The sequence below is a fragment of the Oncorhynchus kisutch genome, linkage group LG24 (assembly GCF_002021735.2).
Source record: "Oncorhynchus kisutch isolate 150728-3 linkage group LG24, Okis_V2, whole genome shotgun sequence".
NCBI classification, from domain to species: domain Eukaryota; kingdom Metazoa; phylum Chordata; class Actinopteri; order Salmoniformes; family Salmonidae; genus Oncorhynchus; species Oncorhynchus kisutch.
Genome location: NC_034197.2, coordinates 19,493,977 through 19,515,205, shown reverse-complemented (window position 1 = coordinate 19,515,205; position 21,229 = coordinate 19,493,977). Strand labels below are relative to the sequence as shown.

Genomic DNA, 21,229 nt, shown 5'->3' with positions numbered 1-21,229 from the left:
GTGATTATGATTGATTGATTGTTTTTTATAAGATAAGTTTAATACTAGCTAGCAACTTTCCTTACGCAGACGACACCATACTGTACACCTCTGGCCTTTCGTTGGACACTGTGTTAACAACCCTCCAGACGAGCTTCAATGCCATACAACTCTCCTTCCGTGGCCTCCAACTGCTCTTAAATGCAAGTAAAACTAAATGCATGCTCTTCAACCGATCTCTGCCCGCACCTGCCCGCCCGTCCAGCATCACTACTCTGGACGGTTCTGACTTAGGTATTTGTAGTTGTCCACATATTCTAGGTGTCTGGTTAGACTGTAAACTCTCCTTCCAGACTCACATTAAGCATCTCCAATCTAAAATTAAATCTAGAATCGGCTTCCTATTTCACAACAGAGCATCCTTCACTCACGCTGCAAAACATACCCTCGTAAAACTGACCATCCTACCGCTCCTCGACGATGTCATTTACAAAATAGCCTCCAACACTCTACTCAACAAATTGGATGCAGTCTATCACAGTGCCATCCATTTTGTCACCAAAGCCCAATATACTACCCACCACTGCGACCTGTACGCTCTCGTTGGCTGGCCCTCGCTTCATACTCGTCGCCACTGGCTCCAAGTCATCTACAAGTCTCTGCTAGATAAAGCACCGCCTTATCTCAGCTCACTGGTCACTATAGCAGCACCCACCCGTAGCACGCTCTAAGCCAATTCTTCCTTTGGCCGCCTCCCCTTTCATTTCTCTGATAATTACCTATATTTTCCTAACCCTCAGAAAAATGGACACTGGCATATTCTTGCAACGTTCCAAGGAAACGTGTCGAGAATGTTGATATTGAATATTCTGAGAGCATGGTAAACACGTTCTGGGTAAGTTGTGTTTGACATTAAGGGAACGGTCTCTTGGAAACAGTCCTTGTCAATAAAACATCACAATACGGTGCAGAGTGTTCGATTTGGCTGCTGGGGGGCAAGGAGACCCTCAGCTCTGCTAAAACATTGTCGTTTTCAAGGGATTGTTAAATACATTTTACCTATTTGGTTTTAATATCATCACCTCTTGAAGAGCCTAGTCTGAGCTACACATTTCCGAATATTCCACATTTAGCTCTATCATCAGAGTTGAATATTCAGAGAACATACTGTATGCTTTTCAGTAAACATCAATTCATCATGTATTTTCAGATACGTGAGGGTAGCCTCTCCATTTCACATAAAGAGGGTAGCCTCTCCATTTCACATAAAGAGGGTAGCCTCTCCATTTCCTATCAAAACGTTAGGTAATGACATGAGACTCCTAAAGGAACGTTCTCTAAAGTTGTGAAAATGTTTCTTATTAGCAATTCAGCTAATTGTGGGCCAGCTCTCCCTTGAACAAACTCCTTATAACTGGTGTAAATACTGACCAATGGAAGCCTTTTTTGACACTTCCATTTTCCTTGGACATTCTAGCCCTGTCCAAAAACAACCATTGGCAACTACAAACTGCTCAAAAACTAAGGCTCTCGTACCAGAGATGAGGCAAAAAGTTAACTTTATGTTACCCAACTGCCTTCAGTTCTGCAGTCAGCTTTGTTGGTAATTCACAGAGAAGTCAGCAATCGCTTGTTGTTGTTTGCTTCTTATCATCGGTCTATGGTGCATAAGTACAAGGTATCAAATCCAACGCAAATTATTGGCTTTCTTGTACCTCCGCAAATCCAGAGCCGCCTATCGTTATGAAAGTTTTTTTTAAATCTCCCAGCGAGAACATTCAATCAACTTAAAACGGTTTCTTCGAGTTGATTGAATAGGGCACTGGGTCTGGCCTCTTAAGCCTGTCAAGACAACACAACACGTAAAGCTGAAGCCATTGAAAGACTGTGGGCTTTACAGGCGACTCCCAACTGACTGATATACAAACCACCTTGCATGCTTACATAACTACTTATTATTTGTATTGTAGATCAGTAAGTCACAATTTGCTCACAATGCATCACAGATGTGATGCCTTCAAACAGGGCCAGTGACTTTAGGTATCAACGGAGTAGGCAGTGTCAACAGGGCGTATCAGCGTAAACCGCTCCTTTATAATACTAAAACCACTCAGGATAATGTGGTTGACAATGTTAACTGTGTTTCCCTAGAACAGTTGTATACCTCATTAAACATTGCCCTGTGGACACCACTCATCTGTTGGGGTGAGCTCTTCAACGTTCTCCCGAAGAAGTGCTGGTGGCTGGTATCAAACAGGGAAACACTCAGCTGGTACTTGACTGGTTCCCTCTTTCGATTCCCTTCTGACTCCCCTTCCTTCTTCTCCTAAGTGATCAGGGGAGTAGAAATGTTTGTAACTGGAGGTCAATTAGAAACGGGTCCCTAGCTAAACATTGGCAACTCTACTAACGTTTGTCTACCTACCAGGCTGGGCTAGAATCAAACTTGCGAATGGCATTAGCTAACTAACTCTTCGGATGCCAGGTTTATGCAAATAAGGCGTAGGCCTACCTGTTGAATGTGAGGTCCATCAAGATGCTTCAGGATGATTTGGAAGCCTTGAGAATGGGTGTGGGATGAGTCCTGTGCCAGTCGAACAGTCTGGCTGTGTGGAGGAATCACCCGTCCTCTCTCAAACAGTCCTTTCCAGTCGTCGTTCATTGAGAGGATATTTCGAGTCTGCAGCAAAGTCAAATTTCGCTAGCTGTATTTAGCTAAAACAACAACACCTAGCTTGCTAGTTAGTGGGTTTTGTTTGGTGTGTTTGCTATCAGTAAGTAACGTTAGCTAACATTAGGACTTGTTCATTAAGATACCAAAGCGAACTTTTCACTATTCTCAAACTTCAGAAAATAAGATTGTTACCCAAAACTAGCTATGCTTGTAATTGTAGCAAGTAAAATGTCGCGCAGTTGTATAAAAATCACTGTTTACCCTCGCTTATTTGAAATCCTAGCTATCCAGGCATGTTGGCAACAGGGGAAGCAAAATAGCTGACTTTCAAAAGGGGGTAAAGATTTAAACGGTAAATAAATGAAGGTACGAATAGTAAAAAAATATATTTGATCAAATCGACTGATATATTCAAAGATTAAAGATGTTCATTTTAAACTGGATTATGTAAATGCAGGATTACCAAATGACCTGAATGAAATTGTTCTATTACCCTATGTTCCCTTTAAATTGGTTTCTCCCGTCACTTGGCATCGGTTACTACGGTGATATTAACGTTGCTATGCCTTTTCTTCTTATTCGTTCAAAATGTACTAAAGAGAGTGGGAGACCAGCACGTGTCCATATCGCCACCCTCTGGTTTGGGAAGGATACATACTGTTGGACATTGCATATTCTCTATGCAAAACGATCCTCATCCACAGACCCATTTACATTTGGATTTAAATACAGCCTTGTGTATACTGTAGTGGTCAGGGTGAGGAGGACCATAACAAATCCTAATAATTTGGACATCACATTCTATCTTCCTAGGGATTGACTGTTAAAATACACTGGCCAATGCCACCACTAGGAGAAATGGGGAGAACTTGCATAGCACACTCACCAGCTGTTTTATGTAATCTTTATTTAACTAGGCAAGTCAGTTAAGAACAAATTCTTATGTACAATGATGGCCTACCCAAAGGCAAAAGGCCTCCTGCGGGGACGGGGACTGGGATTTCTTTATTTTATTTTATTTAATATAGGACAAAACACACATCACAACAAGAGACAACACTACATAAAGAGACACCTATGACAACAACATAGCAAAGCAGCCACACATGACAACACAACATGGTAGCAACACAACATGGCAGCAGCACAAAACATGGAACAAACATTATTGTGCACAGACAACAGCAAAAAGGGCAAGAAGGTAGAGACAACAATACATCACGCAAAGCAGCCACAGCTGTCAGTAAGAGTGTCCATGATTGAGTTTTTAAATGAAGAGATTGAGATAAAACTGTCCACTTTGAGTGTTTATTGCAGCTCATTCCAGTCGCTAGCTGCAGCGAACTGAAAAGACGAGTGACCTTTAACAGAATGACTGACAGGATGGGTGTTGTATGTGGAGGGTGAGGGCTTTAGTAGATATCTCAGATGGGGGGTGAGGCCTAAGCTTAGCTTGGTGGTCTGTGAACTCTGGTCGAAATATGTCTTTGCTCTGGACCAAAACTTACATCCTAGAGAGCACATTTGTAAGATGGATAATGTGGCCACACAATAGAATCAAGTAGGATACGGTTACCTATAAAATCAGGCCCCTGACATACAGAATATAAGTACTATAACAATTGAGATCCTCTTCATATGTTTATCTGCATCTGCTACTGGATATTCTAGAAGCAGCTGAGTGACTGTCAACTGTGTGCACGTGCAGTTCTAAAACGCTAGATGGCAGGATATTGGATAATTTTCCAACCTGTCCTGTAGCTGGCAGCATGCATCGTTTCTTTGTGTGTTTCTGCACATTGGTCTTCATAGAAGAAAAGGCGCAATGTTTGGACTTCAAAGAAAAAAACAAGTTGTCAAAATAAGAAGCCTGAATGAAACAAAAAAATATGGGGTGGCTGCAACAAGTCTGAAAGAGCTTCTCAAAAAGGGGAGTAAACTTCTACAGGTACGATTTCGTCCAGTAGCTTGCTATGTTTAGCACATTCTACTGCTACTACCAGACCATAACAGCGGGTCCAGACTTGCAACCAGGAAGTGGCGATAATGAAAGTTACATTATTTTGTTTAAATTATTATGTGAATCATTTTCTTCTAGGTTCCACTCGTCGGTTCGCATATTTCCTTGTATGAAGATGGAACAGAATTGACAGAGGACTATTTCCAAAGTCTTCCAGACAATGCTGAACTTGTCCTTCTTGCCATGGATGAGAGATGGAGCGGCTGTGAGTGAAACATTACATGTAACTAAAAGACTGTAAAAAAAGAAACAGTCTGAGGTTGTTAGTTGGCTAGTTACTATGTGGCATGCACAATGCACATTCATATAGGGTTTAGGACCTACTTTATGTAGCTGTGCATGGTAAATAAATGATAACAATACTAACTTAAATATGCACTTATACAAATATGCATAACCTTGTGGTGATTGATTTGAAAGGGATGCATTGGTAAAAGTAATAGAAATATAGCCTTGCTTTCACTCGTAGGAAGAGCGGTTAACCAGGCCCATTTATTGAGTAGCCTAACCATGCCTGCCAGTGAGGCTGTCTGGGCTTCAAATACAGTGGGTGCCATGACTCGGATGTTTAGGTTAACAGAGGCTGTTCTGTGAACCAATTGAAATAACTGTTATGATTTGTGATTATTTCAGTTGTCTGCGACATAGGCCGGTTGCTGGACACCGACAGGAACTCAGATCTTCTGATTGATGCGGCTAAGGGGCTTCTCTCAAACGAGCGGTCTCCAAAGAGACGCAGACTCCTGGGGGACCTGCTCCTGCACTTGAAGGACAGCTCTGAGTCTGAAAACAGAGAAGACGATGAAGACTGGTTCCAAGGTAACAAGTCCTCAATCTTGGGATGGATAGAAATCCTGTAGGAAACGATGTGGCAGCCAAAAGAAAGATGGAGAAAAACAAGGACATTTAAAATTTTTTATCTGAAACAAACTGTCTCTTTACGGTTATACGGTTCTATTTTTGGGCTTTCAGGAATTGATGAGAGATTTAAGACCAAATCGGCCTACATGAAGTACAACTGTGAGAACAGGATTCGTGGATACATGAAGGAGGTGAAGCTACAGTGCCTTCAAAATATTCATACCACTTGACTTATTACACGTTGTGTTACAGCTTGAATTCAAAATTGATTAAATATTTTTTTTATACATCTACACACAATACCCTATAATGACAAAGTGAAAACATGTTTTTAGAAATGTTGGCAAATGTAATACAGAAATATGTAAATTTGATAAGTATTCACACCCCTAAGTCAATACTTTGTAGAAGCACCTTTGGTAGCGATTCCAGCTGGCAAGTCTTTAAGAGCATTCCACACATGGATTGTGCAGCATTTGCTCATTGTTCTTTTCAAAATTCTTCAAGCTCTGTCAAGTTGGTTGTTGATCATTGCTAGAAAACCATTTTCAGGTCTTGCCATAGATTTAAGTACAAACTGTAACTCGGCCACTCAGGAACATTTGGCTTTTTGGTTAGCAAATCATGTAGATTTGACCTTGTGTTTTACATTATTGTCCTGCTGAAAGGTGATTTTTTTTTTTTATCCCCTAGTGTCTGGTGGAAAGCAGACTGAACCAGGCCTTCCTCTAGGATTTTGCCTGTGCTTAGCTCCATTTCTTTTTTATCCTGAAAAACTCCCCAGTCCTTACAAGCATACCCACAGCCACCACCATGCTTGAAAATATGTATGTATTGTATTTGCCCCAAACATAACACTTTGAATTCAGGACAAAGAGTTAATTGTTTTGCCACATTTTTTGCAGTGTTACTTTGGTGCCTTGTTGCATGTTATGGAATCTTTTTTTTATTCTGTACAGGCTTACTTTTCACTCTGTCATTTAGGTTAGTATTGTGGAATAACTACAATGTTGTTGATCCATCCTCAGTCGTCTATGCCATTAAACTCTGTCTCATGGGATATTCAATGTCTGCTTTCAAAATATATATCTCTACCAGTAGGTGCCCTTCTTTTCGAGGCATTGGAAAACCTCCCAGGTCTTTGTGGTTTAATCTGTTTGAAATTCACTGCTCCACTGAGGGACCTTAGATCATTTTACGTGTGGGGTAGAGATGAGGCAGTCATTAAAAAATCATGTTAAACACTTATTGCACAGAGTCAGTCCATGCAACTCATGTGACTTAAGGACATTTTTACTCCTGAACTTTAGGCTTTCCGAAAGAAAGGGGTTGAATTCTTGACTCAAGACATTTCAGCTTCAGCGTGACAGCAACAATCTCAATTTAATCTATTTTAAATTCCGGCTGTAACACAATGTGGAAAAAAGGGTGTGAATACTTTCTGGTGGCACTGTATATTACTGATGCTTTGGTTTCACGCTGAAAGTGGTTGGCACTGTCAAGAAGTGATCCTCAAAAGCCGTACCTCAACAAGCCTACTCCATACATACTGTCAATTGTAATCTGCCCTATTTTCTGAGGAAAGAATACACGTGACAGACTTTATTCTCTTATTCACAGGTGCATAGTTATGCTCAAACCATCCAAAAACCTAAACTCAAGGATGAATACAAGAAGACTGCAGAGTGCTTAGTGATGCAGCTGAAATCTGACAAGTACAATGGTTGCTACTTCAACAGGAAAGAAAAGGAACAAAATCGACTATGCACCCAGGAAGGATGGTTCTCCTGTCAGGTAACATTGATAGCATAGATATTATAATGGTAACTAACAGGACCAGATTATGTTTGGCTCAGTAGCATCCTGTGTCCTTTCCCATCTCTCTCCTTTCCTCAGGGTGCTTTTGACCATGATGAATGCAAGTCCCTTCACTCAATCAACCCCTATGGAAACCGAGAGAGCAGGATTCTCTTTAGCACCTGGAACTTGGACCATGGGTGGGTTTAGTGAATAAAGGTTATAAATATTCAGAATGTTAAGCTCAAAATTGTTTGTAAACAGTAACAAAAAAGCTTGCTTGATTATCAATTGCAATTGTTAAGGTCGTTTAAGGACAAGTTTTATCAAATCTAGACTGAAATCTGTTTCTGTCCAAGGATTGAAAAGAAGAGGACCGTCATTCCTACCCTGGTGGAAGCACTGCAGAAACACAAGAGCAGCAACATAAACCTGGACTATTTTTACAAACTGCTGTTTACTCGGGAGAATCTGAAGCTGGTACATATTGTATGCCATAAGAAAGGTGCCCATGACTTGCTCTGTGACAAAAGGAAAATTTACAAACAGGGCAAACGAAAATGATTCTCTAAAGTGAAGGGTATATGTTTTTCTACTGTTTATTCTTGAATTTTGTATTTCTTTATTAACTAGCTAACGGATGAAGTGCAAGACGCATGATAACTGGTAAATAACTAAATGTAATTATGGGCAGGGAACATTTCTGCTACTATCAGAACAGCTTATTTATTGATCATTTTGTGCTAGTGATTTTAAAGCACTCCATCATGAGCTATTGTTTGGGTAATAGTCAATGGACCAATTGCAAATCGTCCCAAGCCCTACACACGGGTATGTTCCATTCGATTCAACGTTTGCTACATCGCGTGTCAGTTTGTACTGAACAACACGTTCCCCCCAATACAGCGCACACCAGTCTTCATTAGCCTTTGAGGTATGTTTGGTGGGTGTGGCCTGATCAATATGGATGTGACCATTTCAAATGGCAAAATGTGTGTCGCACACGCCATACAGTCGCTCTCTGGGCCACCATAATGACACCGTTCAACTATTTGCTCAGAACAATACTGCTTCCATTGAAATGAAATGCTTAACATTGTTCTGTACTACTGAATGCACCCCTGGTGATTTGATTGGTATAAGCAAATGGTGAAACTTCCACCCAGCCTATCGGTGGAGCTATTACCATATTGATTACATCTGTAAAATCCTCTGAACTCCAGAAGAGCATAGGGTGGGGGGTTGAAATATTAAAGGTTTGACTATTGTTGGAGTCAAGCAGATTTGATGATTACAGCTGATTTGAGCGCAGCTCCATGGCCTGTAAGTGTAATTAGATAATTATGTGATAAAGTTCTGCTTAGTTTCAATAGCACAATACAAAACAGCAGACACAGGTAATTGAACATTTAAGTTCTTGTATTGGCAATGCAACTTTGACTACAAATATTGTGCATACGTAAGGCATTCAGTAACAATATTGTAAAAGATACAATATAAATGAAACTATCTGAGCCTGTACCATTTAAACAATATACAGTATAGATAATTGAAAAGCGAAGTTTGGTTAGTGCAAATGTTAATACAAATATGTATAACTTTAGGGTATATGCTGGCAAAACATTAACTTAATACCCTGGTTCTGTTGAACGAATCCACTTTCAGGCTCAACTGTGACGTTAGGCTTGTTAAGGTCATTTAAGGACACGTTTTATTCCATCCTATTGATAGGAATGAGTTATTTCTGTAAATTAAGTGCCAACTATTTCATCTTGCTGCATTTCTGTGTAGCCCTCTTCATCACTGTCCTCTTTGGCATAGTACTGTCGTCTCCTGTGCTCCCTCCTGCTGAAGGTCGAAGTTGCCGTAGATCTCCGTGGACAATCCTACAAGGCAAATAACAGCATGTCAATAACCATGTTTCCATCCAGTTTTTATGCGAAAAAAGTCATATATAAAAAGACGATCACGACAGCTGTGATTGAAACAACGTTTTGGTACAATTTTATAAATACAGACAGAATTTGTTTATTTGACATGGTGGGATCTTTGTCAGTAAAATTAATTATGCAAGAATTGGCCGTGGAAATATTGATAGAATAACTATCATATCGAAGTAAACTTGGGAGTCACAATGTTATGGTATGTGATCCTCCCACTTCAACTCCGGAAACCATGCAGTTTTAGGCTACAGATTAAATAAGTTATGAACTTCACAAGGTGATGAAAGTGCAGTGATCTTGATGCTCCTTTCCAATAAATATAGATGGGTCGGATTCTGGTGGCATGATCGATGCTTGACAAATAAAAAATATTCCTCGCCCTTATCCATAATAATCTCATCATATAGACTAGCTTACCCCCACTGTATCTGAGCTGTTGGCTAGAGCTCATGTGCCAAGACCAGAGTAGGTACAACATGAGTTTCTGCTGCCATTTCTCACAATTCATTTTACAGACAAAAATATCAACTTGTCTAGTGTATTTAGTTTTGTCGACATTTAGAAAGTTTACCGACAAATGTTTCCATCAGGCCTGTTGTGACTTTTTCACGCGCTTGTCGGAAATGTCCAACTTGCTAACCTGTTATAGTGATACACGTGCCGCATTCAACCAGTTAACTGAAATTTCCCACATGCTTTCTTGTTCCGACTAGCACATGCTTTCTTGTTCCGACTAGCACATGCTTTCTTGTTCCGACTAGCACATGCTTTCTTGTTCCGACTAGCACATGCTTTCTTGTTCCGACTAGCACATGCTTTCTTGTTCCGACTAGCACATGCTTTCTTGTTCCGACTAGCACATGCTTTCTTGTTCCGACTAGCACATGCTTTCTTGTTCCGACTAGCACATGCTTTCTTGTTCCGACTAGCACATGAAAGCAGAATTACTCGCATAATAAAGGTTGGATGGAAACCTTTATTGGTTGCGTTTACACAGGCAGCCCAATTCTGATCTTTTCCCCACCAAAAAATAGCTTTTCTGAACTGTACTGATTGGTCAAAAGACACATTTATGAATATATTTTTTTTAAATAATTTTGCTGCCTGTGTAAAACGCAGCCATTGTGCTCCAAACATCAGACCAGGATCTTGCTTATCACACCTAACACTTGTTATAAAATCTCATCTCACCTGCACAACTTCCATGTTTCCGAAGAACTTTTCCACAGGAAGAACCTGGTTACTGTCATCATCAAGGAAGACGCTCTTGTCAATCACAACACCCTCTTCTGTTTCGTCATCCTCAGTCTTCTCTGGCAACCCGTTTGTTCGACAGTAATTCAACTCCAATCGCACACCGTTCTCTTTACCCTCCCACAATTCCTCCAGGTCTGGTGGTGCTCCACAACTTGTCTTTTCAGGCCTATCGCAGCCGAGCCTCTCAGAAATGGTTGTTGACTCCCTACAACCACCAACCATCCAGTCATTCAGGGCCATTTCTGTTTTTGAGTCTTCAATTTTCATTTTTTTAACATGCCTCCTCTTCCCTGAACTCTATAAAGTCAAAACAACAACTTATTAAAAATAATAAACAGGCTTCCATGACACTATTAATGACAATCCCAGTGGTGGAAAAAGTACCCAACTGTCAAACTGGTGTAAAAGTAAAGATAACTTAACAGAAAATGACTCAAATAAAAGTTACCCAGTAAAATACTACTTGAGTAAAAGTATTTGGTTTTAAATATACTTAAGTATCAAAAGTAAATGTAATTCCACTGTTGGTTAAGGGCTTGTAAGTAAGCATTCACAGTATGGTCTACACTTGTTGTGTTCAACACGTGACAAAGTTTGATTTGAATTGCTAAAATCTACTTAAATATCAAAAGTACAAGTATGGATCATTTCTAATTCCTTATTAGGAAACCCAGACCACTATTATTATTATTATTATTATTATTATTATTATTATGTATAGATACGCAGGGACATATGCCAACACTCAGACACCACTTACAAACAAAGTATGTGTTTAGTGAGTCTGCCAGATCATAGGCAGTAGGGATGTTCTCTTGGTAACTGAATTGGACCATTTTCTGTCCTGCTAAGCATTCAAAATGTAACGAGTACTTTTGGGTTTCAGGGAAAATATATGAAGTGAAAAGTACATTATTTTATTTAGGAATGTAGTAAAGTAAAAATACTACATAGTAAAGTACAGATACCCAAAAAAACTAAGTAGTACTTTAAAGTATTTTTACTTTAGTACTTACACTACTTACACTAATCCATAATGTAAAATTAAAACAGAAGAACTAAACGTTCACCGACCTTATCTGAACTCTTCACCTCGAGATGGACCCTGCTTGAGGAAACAGCGCACATCCCCTTTCGCCGCTTCAAGTTGCTAACTCGACTCGGCATCTGAAATGAAGAGTTCACACATGTTGTTAATTCAGTTGGACAACTGGACATTAGCTAACACTTCTAGCTGGCTAACCAACTGTTACTGCCCCACTTTTAGCAGACTAAACTCTGATGTTACTGCCCCACAAGCTGATAAAAGACTAAACAATTCCCAAAGACAATGGAAAATGTAATAAATAACTACCCGAAGTGTTAAAAATAATATAAATACTGTTGTGGGAGGCTAACTTAACGTTAGTAGCTGCAGTAACTAGCCAACTCTGACAAGCTTAACGTTACCTGGATAGCTATTTCGGTCGCTGGCTTGCAATCTTGTAAACAGTCGCTTTTTTCACAGTCAGTGGATGTAGCCAAATTAGCTAATAAAATCCAGTAATTGTGTTGTAAATACAGGTAGTCAGCAAACAGTAAAATCGTGGTTCTGATAAAGCGCCGCCGTGGTGAACCGAGACAGCTTCCGAACCCGACTAAATGTTTCTGTATAGAAGTCACGTGCAAGTAATTATTTTCCGTTTCCAGTTTTGGAGAACAAAACAGCATATGCGTCAGTAGGGTTACCTCGACCTTACACCGGGCTCAATGCTGATTGAGGTGATATGCTGGCTTCCACTAGTTAGCACAGCCACAAAGTCAAAATTGAGAGGGGGCCAGTTGCGACATCTCAGTCATCCACCAGGGTCTCTATGCTGCCACCTACTGATAGGCTGCCACCTACGCCCAGTGCAGTGCATCTCTCGGGAATAGTGGGGGGTGTCGAAAGGAACCATATAAGGATTAGTGTGGGTTTCAAAATGAACCATAAAAAGGAGAAGTGGGGATTTCGAATGAGTATTTTAACACTAGAAGCGCTGGAATTCCATAACTACTAGGACCGCGATGACTTGATATTTCAATTATTATTATTATTATGATTATTATTTCAAATATTCAATAATACATAGATTGTAAAGTGAATGTGAAATAAGTTAATGTAGCTAACGTTAGCTAGCATTTACATTTACGAAAATCATAACATTACGTACACGGCTACCTGTAGGTAATGTTCTAAGACACCTCACAGTGAGTTCATCTTTTTTGTTGTTGCGTAAATTAAATTCCTTCATTTCATTTCTGCAGACCATGACTGACGTCCGATAACCCAAACGGCGTCTTGAGTGGCATATTTCAAAACCCCCACTTCTCCTTATTGGTTCCTTTCGAAAACCCCACTTTATCTGAGAGATGCACTGCACTGAGAGATAACATATTAGGCAGCAAAGGTAACCTGCCTAAATTATTACCGCCCATAGCACTCGGTAGCCATGAAGTGCTTTGAAAGGCTGGTCATGGCTCACATCAACACCATCATGCCAGAAACCCTAAAACCACTCCAATTTGCATACTGCCCCAACAGATCAACAGATGACGCAATCTCAATCGCACTCCACACTGCCCTTTCCCACCTGGACAAAAGGAACACCTATGTGAGAATGCTGTTCATTGATTACAGCTCAGCGTTCAACACCATAGTACCCTCAAAGCTCATCACTAAGCTAAGGACCCTGGGACTAAACACCTCCCTCTGCAACTGGATCCTGGACTTCCTGACGAGCCGCCCCCAGGTGGTGAGGGTAGGTAACAACACATCTGCCACACTGATCCTCAACACTGGGGCCTGTCAGGGGTGCGTGATTATACCTCTCCTGTATTCCCTGTTCACTCACAACTGCGTGGCCAAGTACGACTCCAACACCATCATTAAGTTTGCTTACGACACAGCAGTTGTAGGCCTGATCACCGACAACGATGAGACACCCTATAGGGAGGTCAGAGACCTGGCAGTGTACCAGGACAACAACCTCTCTCTCAATGTGAGCAAGACAAAGGAGTTGATCGTGGACTATAGGAAAAGGAGGGCCAAACAGGCCCCCATTAAAGTTGACGGGGACTGAAGTGGCCACCTGGACTATTTACATTGACCCTATTTACATAATAAACAGCAAGTAGCAGCAGTTTATTTATGCATAGTCACTTTACAAGTCACCTCGACTAACCTGTCCCCCCGCACATTGACTCGGTACCGGTAACCCCTGTATATAGCCTCGTTATTGTTATGTACATTTCGTGTGTTACTTTTTGATTGATTCATAGATTTTTTTTAAACTGGAGTTTATTTAGTAAATATTTTATTAACTCTATCTCTTGAACTGCATTGTTGGTTAAGAGCTTGTAAGTAAGCATTTCACGGTAAGGTCTACGTTATATTCGGCGCATGTGACAAATACAATTTGATTTGATCAGTAGGTGGCAGCATAGAGACCCTGAGGGATGACTGCTCTGAGAGATGACGTCGTAGCTGGACCCTATTGGGTATCAAAATTGGCTAGATTGTAAAAATGTAATAGCCCACCCGTGACAAGGACCGACGAGTTCTGAGATGCCGTTCTGCACACCACTGTTGTACTTGTCCGTTATTTGTCTGTTTGTGGCCCACCTGTTAGCTTGCACAATTCTTGCCATTCTCCTTCAACCTTTCTCATCAACAAGCTGTTTTTTTCCCACAGGACTGCCTCTGACTGGATGTTTTTTGTTTGTTGCACCATTCTCGGGAAACCCTAGACACTGTCATGAGTGAAAAGCCCAGGAGGCCGGACGTCTCTGAGATACTGGAACCGGTGAGTCTGGCACCTACGATCATACCACACTAAGTCGCTTAGATCACTCGTTTTACACATTCTAACATTCAATCGAACAATAACTGAATGTCTCGATGCCTGTCTGCCTGCTTTATATAGCAAGCCACGGACATGTGACTCACTGCCTGTTGGATCGAACCACAGGGTGGCCACTGAGTGTATATGCACTGTTCAGCCTTACCTATGGAGTGGGCACCCATGAAATGGGGTATCAGCCTACCCAGTGACACAAACAGAACACAACTATGTAGAGTTTACACCCATATTAGCGTCATATCTCTTATTGCAGGCCTCTGAATCCACTGTGAAATGAACCACATTTGCTCACCCATATTGAACATTCATATTGGACTATACAGTCATAAATTGCAACCATACGGGCTTTGTCCAAGTCTGGTAGCCACTAATCACTCTGCAAGGACTGGTAAGGGATAAGGGAGGTGGGTGATTGGTGTCTTTAAATAGTATCTCCGCTATATACATAAATGGATGTGGTGTGTTTCATTTCACAAAGACATTCACTGTCTTCTTGGTAAGCAACTTTAGTGTTGATTTGGCCTTGTGTTGTAGGTTATTGTCCTGCTGAAAATTGGTTTTCCTCTAGTATTTTGCCTGTTTCTTTTGATCCTCAAAAACTTGAGTGTTTGCCAGTGTCAAGCATACCCATACCATGACGCAGCCACCACCATCCTTGAAAATGAAGAAGCAGTTACTCAGTGGTGTGTTGGATTTGCCCCAAACATAAGGCTTTGCATTTAGGCCAAAAAGTGTGTTCCTTTGCAGTATTACTTTAGTGCCATACAAGATGTATATTTGTATTCCTTTTCACTCTGTCATTTAGGTCAACACTACTATGTTGTTGATCCATCCTCAGTTCTCCCATTACAGCCATTGAACTCTGTAGCTATTTAAAAATCACCAATTGTGTCATGGTAATGTGTCTGAGCAGTTTCATTCCTGTCCTGCAGTTCAGAAGGACAAGTAACTTGTATGTGTCTGGGTGGTTTAATACATAATCCACAGCATAATTATTAACTTGACCGTACTTAAATATATATTAAATGTCTCATTTGTTATTGTTACCCATCTACCAATCACGGCCCTTCTTTATGAGGCTTTCGAAAGGCTCCCTGGTCTTTGCAGTTGAATCTGTGCTTGAAATTCAATACTTGACCTTACATATATTATATGTATGGGGGACAGAGGAAGAGCTAATCATTCAAAAATCACTTCAACCCTAGGCATATATTTTAGAGTAGAATTTTTACATATCTTTAAAATAAAAAAAATTATTCCACTTTGACATTAATATTTTGCATAGATTTTTGACAAAAATTACAATTAAATCCATTTTAATCCCACTTTGTAACATAAAATGTTAAGAAATTCAAAGGTTCTGAATAATTTTGCAAGTCACTGTATGTACAGTGCTTTCGGAAGGTATTCAGACCCCTTCACTTTTTCCACATTTTGTTATGTTATAGCCTTATTCTAAAATGGATTCAATAGTCCCCCCCCCCCCCCCCCATCAATCTACACACAATACCCCATAATGACAAAGCAAAACACATTTTTAGAAATGTTTGCAAATGTATAATTAATTTGCCAAGGGAACAGTGGTTAAAAACAAATGGCAAGAGTTGTGGAACAGGGAGAGAAAGGGAAGACTCCTGTATAAGATCTAGGAAAAGGTGGGGGCAGGGAGGTCCTCAGGCCGAGAGAGAAGGGAGGAAAGTGTAGTCACAAGGCTGAGACTGGGACACACAAGGCTCAATAGTACATTGAAATTGGTGGGGAAACATCCGACTGGGAGGTGTGATCGTAGTCAGGAGGAGATGGAAGCAGTGGAACATGTTTTATTTCAGTTCCAGGAATATGTGAGGGAAAGGGAGCGACTATTATTAGTTTTGAGGAGTAATGGGGTTGAAATGATAGGATTAAGTGAACTGCTAAATAAATCTTCAGAGGATGTAATATTTAATTATGTATTCCTTCTCCTTAGAGACGAGAATATTGGTTAGGATTTAGGCCTTGTCTATGGTCCACACTCCAGTCCAGTTGGTGGAGGTAATGCACCTTACTGCTTGGTATGGCAATAGCACTGCACTCGATCGCATGGCACTACAAATGGTTCTGCGGATAGCCCAGTACATCACTGGGGCCGAGCTTCCTGCCATCCAGGACATCTGTATCAGGTAGTGTGAAAAGAAGGCCCGGGAAAATCGTCAAAGACTCCAAGCGCCCAGTCCATAGACTATTTTCTCTGCTGCAGCATGGCAAGAGGTACTGCTGCATCAAGTCTGACAACAACAGGCGCTTGAACAGCTTCTATCCCCAAGAAATACGACTGACAAATAGCTAACAAAATAACTACATGGACTATGAGTTTACCTTGTATCTTTATTGACCTTTTATTTCAATCTTTGCACTATGCACACTCACAACCCCCCCCCCCCCCCCCCCCCCCACACACACACACATTGTCACTCCAACACACACAAACACTTCATTATTTTCTCACTCACACATAATATGCACATACATTTATACAGACTCTACACACCCGTACACCCACTCACATGCAAGCTGCTCCTACTCTGTTTATCTTATTGCCTAGTCGTCTTACCCCTATACATATCTACCTCCATCAGTCCAGTATCCCTGCACATGTACATTTGGTATTGAATCTGACTTTTTTAATATATCCTTTTCTTATTTTTTTTCTAGTAATACATTGTTATTAATTATTCCATTGTTGGGTTTTTAGTTTGCAAGAAAGGCATTTCACTGTACTTGTGCATGTGGCATTAAAACTTGAAACTTAAAGTTAGTTGGCAACCGCCATATAAAATCCACAGAAGAAGAAAGGTTTCCAGGGTTAGAGTAGAACAGAAGTTGTCATATGCTGAGGCAGTTAAGAAAGTAGAAGAATATGGGTCAAGGGGGAGGGATCCTGAGAGGAGTGGCGTGAGTAGTAGATCTGTACCAGTACAGAGGGGTATGCCAACAAGTAATATGTTTCAGTAAGATTGGATTTTAACATTTACAGCAATGGTTATCAACAGTCCTGCAGGGGTGGAATGTAGGTCACAGAAAATAGAGGTTGTGGTGGCAGCTACAAAGAGGTATTTGCGTGTGCGAGACTTGACATCCGAAAAGTTGCCATGCGCCTGTAAAAATAATTGCTCAGATGTGCGAGTGCCTTTTGAATTTTGAAGGACTTAATAGATTAAAATAGTGGAGTAGGGTGAGTGTAGATGGTAGGGTATTTGTTTATTTAATTTTTCAAGCAAGGTATAAGGGAGTTATACTCCAGCCAGGTAGGTGGCGGTAATGCAACATTTATTGGATGCCAACCGCCCTTAAACCTCGTGGAAGAAGAAGCTAGGACAGGCGGGAGGCAGGGGCGCTTCAGTACAGTTAATAAAGAAGTTAAAGACGTTGGAAGTCAGCCGCCGATAAACCCCACAGTACCAACTAGTCTGGTACACAGCAGGCGTTAGCGACACCGTTGTGCTAGCTAACTACTTGAGTATCGTGTCTTACTTTGAATGCACTTTATAGGCCAAGATACTTAGCAAAACAGCGTGGTAGTTTATGATTTAAAAAAAAAAACGACACAAGTTTGACCCAATGTGCGCACTGCACGCACCTCTCAACAGACGTTAGACAATTCCCCCAAACCTACACACAGGGGTGCTAAAAGCTTGATTTTCTTCACACCTCCCCTGGAGTTACACTGTTTTGGCCCCTGGGGCTATTCTCACACACACACATATATATATATATATTTGTGTTAATGGAGACAACACATTTCCCCAGTATATTCTAATCAAGTTTTCTGAAGCTACTTTGATGGGCAATTGTATCATTCACAATATTATATAATACAGTATAACGTTATGATCATTATAATATGACAATACATTACAATGCTTGAAAAATAAATAGCATAGGTGCCATCAAATGAACAATATATCCTCTACCTTAGACTTCGTTTTTTCAAGTATCCTATGACATTAGATATCTAGCCTTGTCGATGTTCAAAGTCTAGTGAACCAACAGGACGCGCAGTCTAGTGAGCCACCTGTGATGTGAAATAAGAAACCTGCATTTGGTCACAGAAAAGTGTAGTGGGGAGGGGAGAAGCTCGTAGGCGACAGTCACTTTTCAAACCAGTCTGCAGGTGGTAGACTCTCTCACATCGAATTTTTTTATTTTTTTTGCATGATGTAACAAAGATTGAGAAAACAAAGAAAATAAAGTAATTGCAAGGGAATAGCACGGTGGCGTAGCCAGTTTATTTTCAATGTAGCTGGACACGGAATAGTTTCTCTGTTGACTCTGTAGCCAGCCTATATTTTACACGCAGCTCTCCGTTTTTCAAAGGATAATGATGGACTTCAAATGGACACTAATGAGTAATTAAATGCTATGAAAATAGGGGTGCCTATTCAATTGAAGTATTTCTCATTCATTCATACGCGTTTGGCGCTATAATTATGGATAATTTTTTCAGGAGAAAGAGGATATTGAAAACTCTCCTGAGCTTGTCTCTCGTTTTTGCGTCTTTAGTGATGATTTCAAAGTTCAAGCTTGTGGATAACAGCATCAAGGACGATATGGAGGTTAAAAGCATGGGACACGCCGGTTGGTGTGGACCTGAGTGTGATTTATACAAAGGAAAACGCATATTGAAAAGCAGTTTGGGAAACTACTCGCCGCCAGTTATTGGTGATGATTTGGATGCGCCACGGATGACCGTCTCCAACACTACTGCGTCTACTTGGGATGTACACGTTATGAACTGTAGTGAAGATTCAGCCGTAAGGGAAAACGATTGGTTTCGACGTTTGGACACGAGGTTCCACCAGTTTGTGTTGCATAGACATTGTCGATATTTCCCAATGTTGATAAACCATCCGGATAAGTGCAGGAATGGAGACGTGCACTTGCTCATGGTGGTGAAATCCGTTATAGAACAGCATGATAGGCGAGAGGCAGTGCGTAATACCTGGGGTAGGGAACAAACAATTGATGGTAAGAGAATAAAAACGCTGTTTCTCCTTGGAAGCGCTACAAATGGCAAAGACACTAAAAACCTTCAAAAGTTGATTGAGTATGAGGACATGATATATGGAGACATTCTCCAATGGGATTTTATGGACACATTTTTCAACCTCACCTTGAAAGAGGTAAATTTTCTGAAATGGTTTGATATTCACTGCTGCAGTGCCAAGTTTATATTCAAAGGTGATGATGACGTTTTCGTGAATACAAATAACTTGCTGGAACTTATTCGTTTCAAGACTGAGGACCGCAATGTTCTAAATGTATTTGTTGGGGACACCATCTCCAAAGCCATCCCCATCAGAAACCGCCAGAGCAAATATTACATCCCCAAAGAGCTGTTTGACAGACCGTACCCACCTTATGTTGGTGGTGGTGGGTTTTTAATGTCCTCACAATTAGCTCGGAGACTGTTCGTGGTTTCAGAGGACTTGGAGCTCTATCCGATTGATGATGTCTTTTTGGGAATGTGCCTCCAGAAGCTTCACTTGGCACCTGAGATGCACCCGGGATTTAGGACCTTTGGCATCATGAAACGCAGGGTGAGCCCAATGAACAGCGAACCGTGCTTTTTCAAAAACCTAATCGTAGTCCATAAACTGAGCCCTCAGGAGCTACTCATGATGTGGAGCGTAGTAGAAAATAAGGAGCTGGTTTGCGCCAAAAGGACTGCACCATGAGTGTCAACCTACAGCTCAAAAGGACTCAAAGGTTATGCAAAAATATTGTAAGATTTTATAATTGAATTGTAATATTTGTATGTAGGCCTAGTAGGGCACAAAAAATATCCAACTAAGAAAGAATGTGAGAACAATCATGCAGTGATTTTTTTAAACAAATGTTTATGAATGACATTCTTTCATTCTCACCTACCTTTTTGTTAATGTTTTTTCTAATGTAGATAGGTAGACCCAAATCCCAACAGGAAAACCAAAAAAGTAAATGCACATTCCTTAGGTCTACAAGATGAACCACTTTTTCAGCCAAATCTGTAAATAAATGGCAGCCTTTGACACTGAAAAACCCTTTTCATGCTACAGTTTTAGTGCTTTTGAGATGATGGATGTGTTAGTAACACTGAAAAGGTGGAGATTACATGAAAATATAATTTGGTACAAAATCTATAACACATATTGAATTATATTTTAAGAGTCAAAACTTGTTTTTGGTTTGATGTTTGTAACAGATTCAATAAATATGTATTTGTTATATCAGTGTTTTACTGTAGTGCTGGGTAAGAGTTGAGGGCTGCTAGGTGGATATCAAACACTAATTGTTGGTGTAGAAGTGTTGGTGTAGAAGATTGCAACAGGTGCCTCTAAAATACATCTTTGACATCTCAAACAAACCAGAAAAAGAGCAACATCAGCACTGTCCAGCTACATTTAGCTTCATTTATTCAAACATGGATGTTTCAATCTGTGCACAAAATGGTTGTAAATCTACAGTCAATACTGATGGATATGTACTCAAAATACACAAGGACAATATATACACCTACGTAATTGAATAAATAAGAGACAAACCTAAGTCACTAATGCAACATTATAAAGGTTTAGGGCCCTATTCCGTGTTGTGGAGAACCAGTGGCGGTTCTCAGTGGGGGGGGGGGGGGGGGGGGGGGGCAGTTGTACTGTTAGAAGGGCCAGCTACATTAGACGTTATTGTTGTCATCGTTTTCTTCACTGCATTGCAGGCAAAATACCATGTTCATAATCACCATCGTTGCCACTGTCTAATAATGGATGTAAAAAAAGTTATGTAAAAATTATTTAATACTCCA

The 21,229-nt window shown here is 40.5% G+C and overlaps 4 protein-coding genes across 7 annotated transcripts in view; 2 read left to right on the top strand and 2 right to left on the bottom strand.

Moving 5' to 3' along the window:
* The window catches only part of nphp4 (nephronophthisis 4), a 193,223-nt gene extending 190,256 nt beyond the window's left edge, over positions 1–2,967 (bottom strand). The window contains exons 1-2 of the mRNA XM_020458628.2: positions 2,492–2,967; positions 2,144–2,305 (exon numbers count right to left, since the gene is read on the bottom strand). Coding sequence (XP_020314217.2) covers positions 2,144–2,305; positions 2,492–2,641 — 312 coding nt within the window. The 5' untranslated portion in view covers positions 2,642–2,967. The remainder of the gene's footprint in view (positions 1–2,143; positions 2,306–2,491) is intronic.
* A 1,421-nt stretch (positions 2,968–4,388) lies between these two features.
* Positions 4,389–10,675, top strand: LOC109869200 (DNA fragmentation factor subunit beta-like). Of its 2 annotated transcripts, XR_004205254.1 has the most exons (8): positions 4,439–4,601; positions 4,752–4,878; positions 5,307–5,492; positions 5,646–5,725; positions 6,228–6,361; positions 7,155–7,328; positions 7,431–7,531; positions 7,691–8,604. XR_004205254.1 is itself a non-coding variant. In XM_020459171.2 (7 exons), exons 1-7 carry the CDS (start codon positions 4,479–4,481, stop codon positions 7,893–7,895), a joined length of 996 nt encoding a protein of 331 aa, XP_020314760.1. In that variant the 5' UTR covers positions 4,389–4,478; the 3' UTR covers positions 7,896–10,675. The 2 variants fall into 2 exon arrangements, 1 of the variants encoding a protein (XP_020314760.1); XM_020459171.2 differs by lacking the exon at positions 6,228–6,361 and having other exon boundaries at positions 4,389–4,601; positions 7,691–10,675.
* On the bottom strand, positions 8,733–18,454 carry LOC109869201 (UPF0688 protein C1orf174 homolog). 3 transcript variants are annotated; one of them, XM_031803874.1, is made up of 4 exons: positions 18,363–18,454; positions 11,606–11,698; positions 10,466–10,828; positions 8,733–9,217 (listed from the first exon to the last, which is right to left on the bottom strand). In XM_031803874.1, exons 2-4 carry the CDS (start codon positions 11,696–11,698, stop codon positions 9,083–9,085), a joined length of 591 nt encoding a protein of 196 aa, XP_031659734.1. In that variant the 5' UTR covers positions 18,363–18,454; the 3' UTR covers positions 8,733–9,082. The 3 variants fall into 3 exon arrangements, 2 of the variants coding, with proteins under 2 accessions (XP_031659734.1, XP_020314761.1); XM_020459172.2 differs by lacking the exon at positions 18,363–18,454 and adding an exon at positions 11,981–12,388; XR_004205255.1 differs by lacking the exons at positions 10,466–10,828; positions 18,363–18,454 and adding an exon at positions 11,981–12,386.
* Positions 18,455–18,526: 72 nt separating this feature from the next.
* On the top strand, positions 18,527–21,025 carry LOC109869342 (UDP-GlcNAc:betaGal beta-1,3-N-acetylglucosaminyltransferase 7-like). Its single transcript, XM_020459423.2, has one exon. The coding sequence runs from the start codon at positions 18,879–18,881 to the stop codon at positions 20,124–20,126; it is 1,248 nt and encodes a 415-aa protein (XP_020315012.1). The 5' UTR covers positions 18,527–18,878; the 3' UTR covers positions 20,127–21,025.
* The last annotated feature ends 204 nt before the right edge of the window (positions 21,026–21,229 follow it).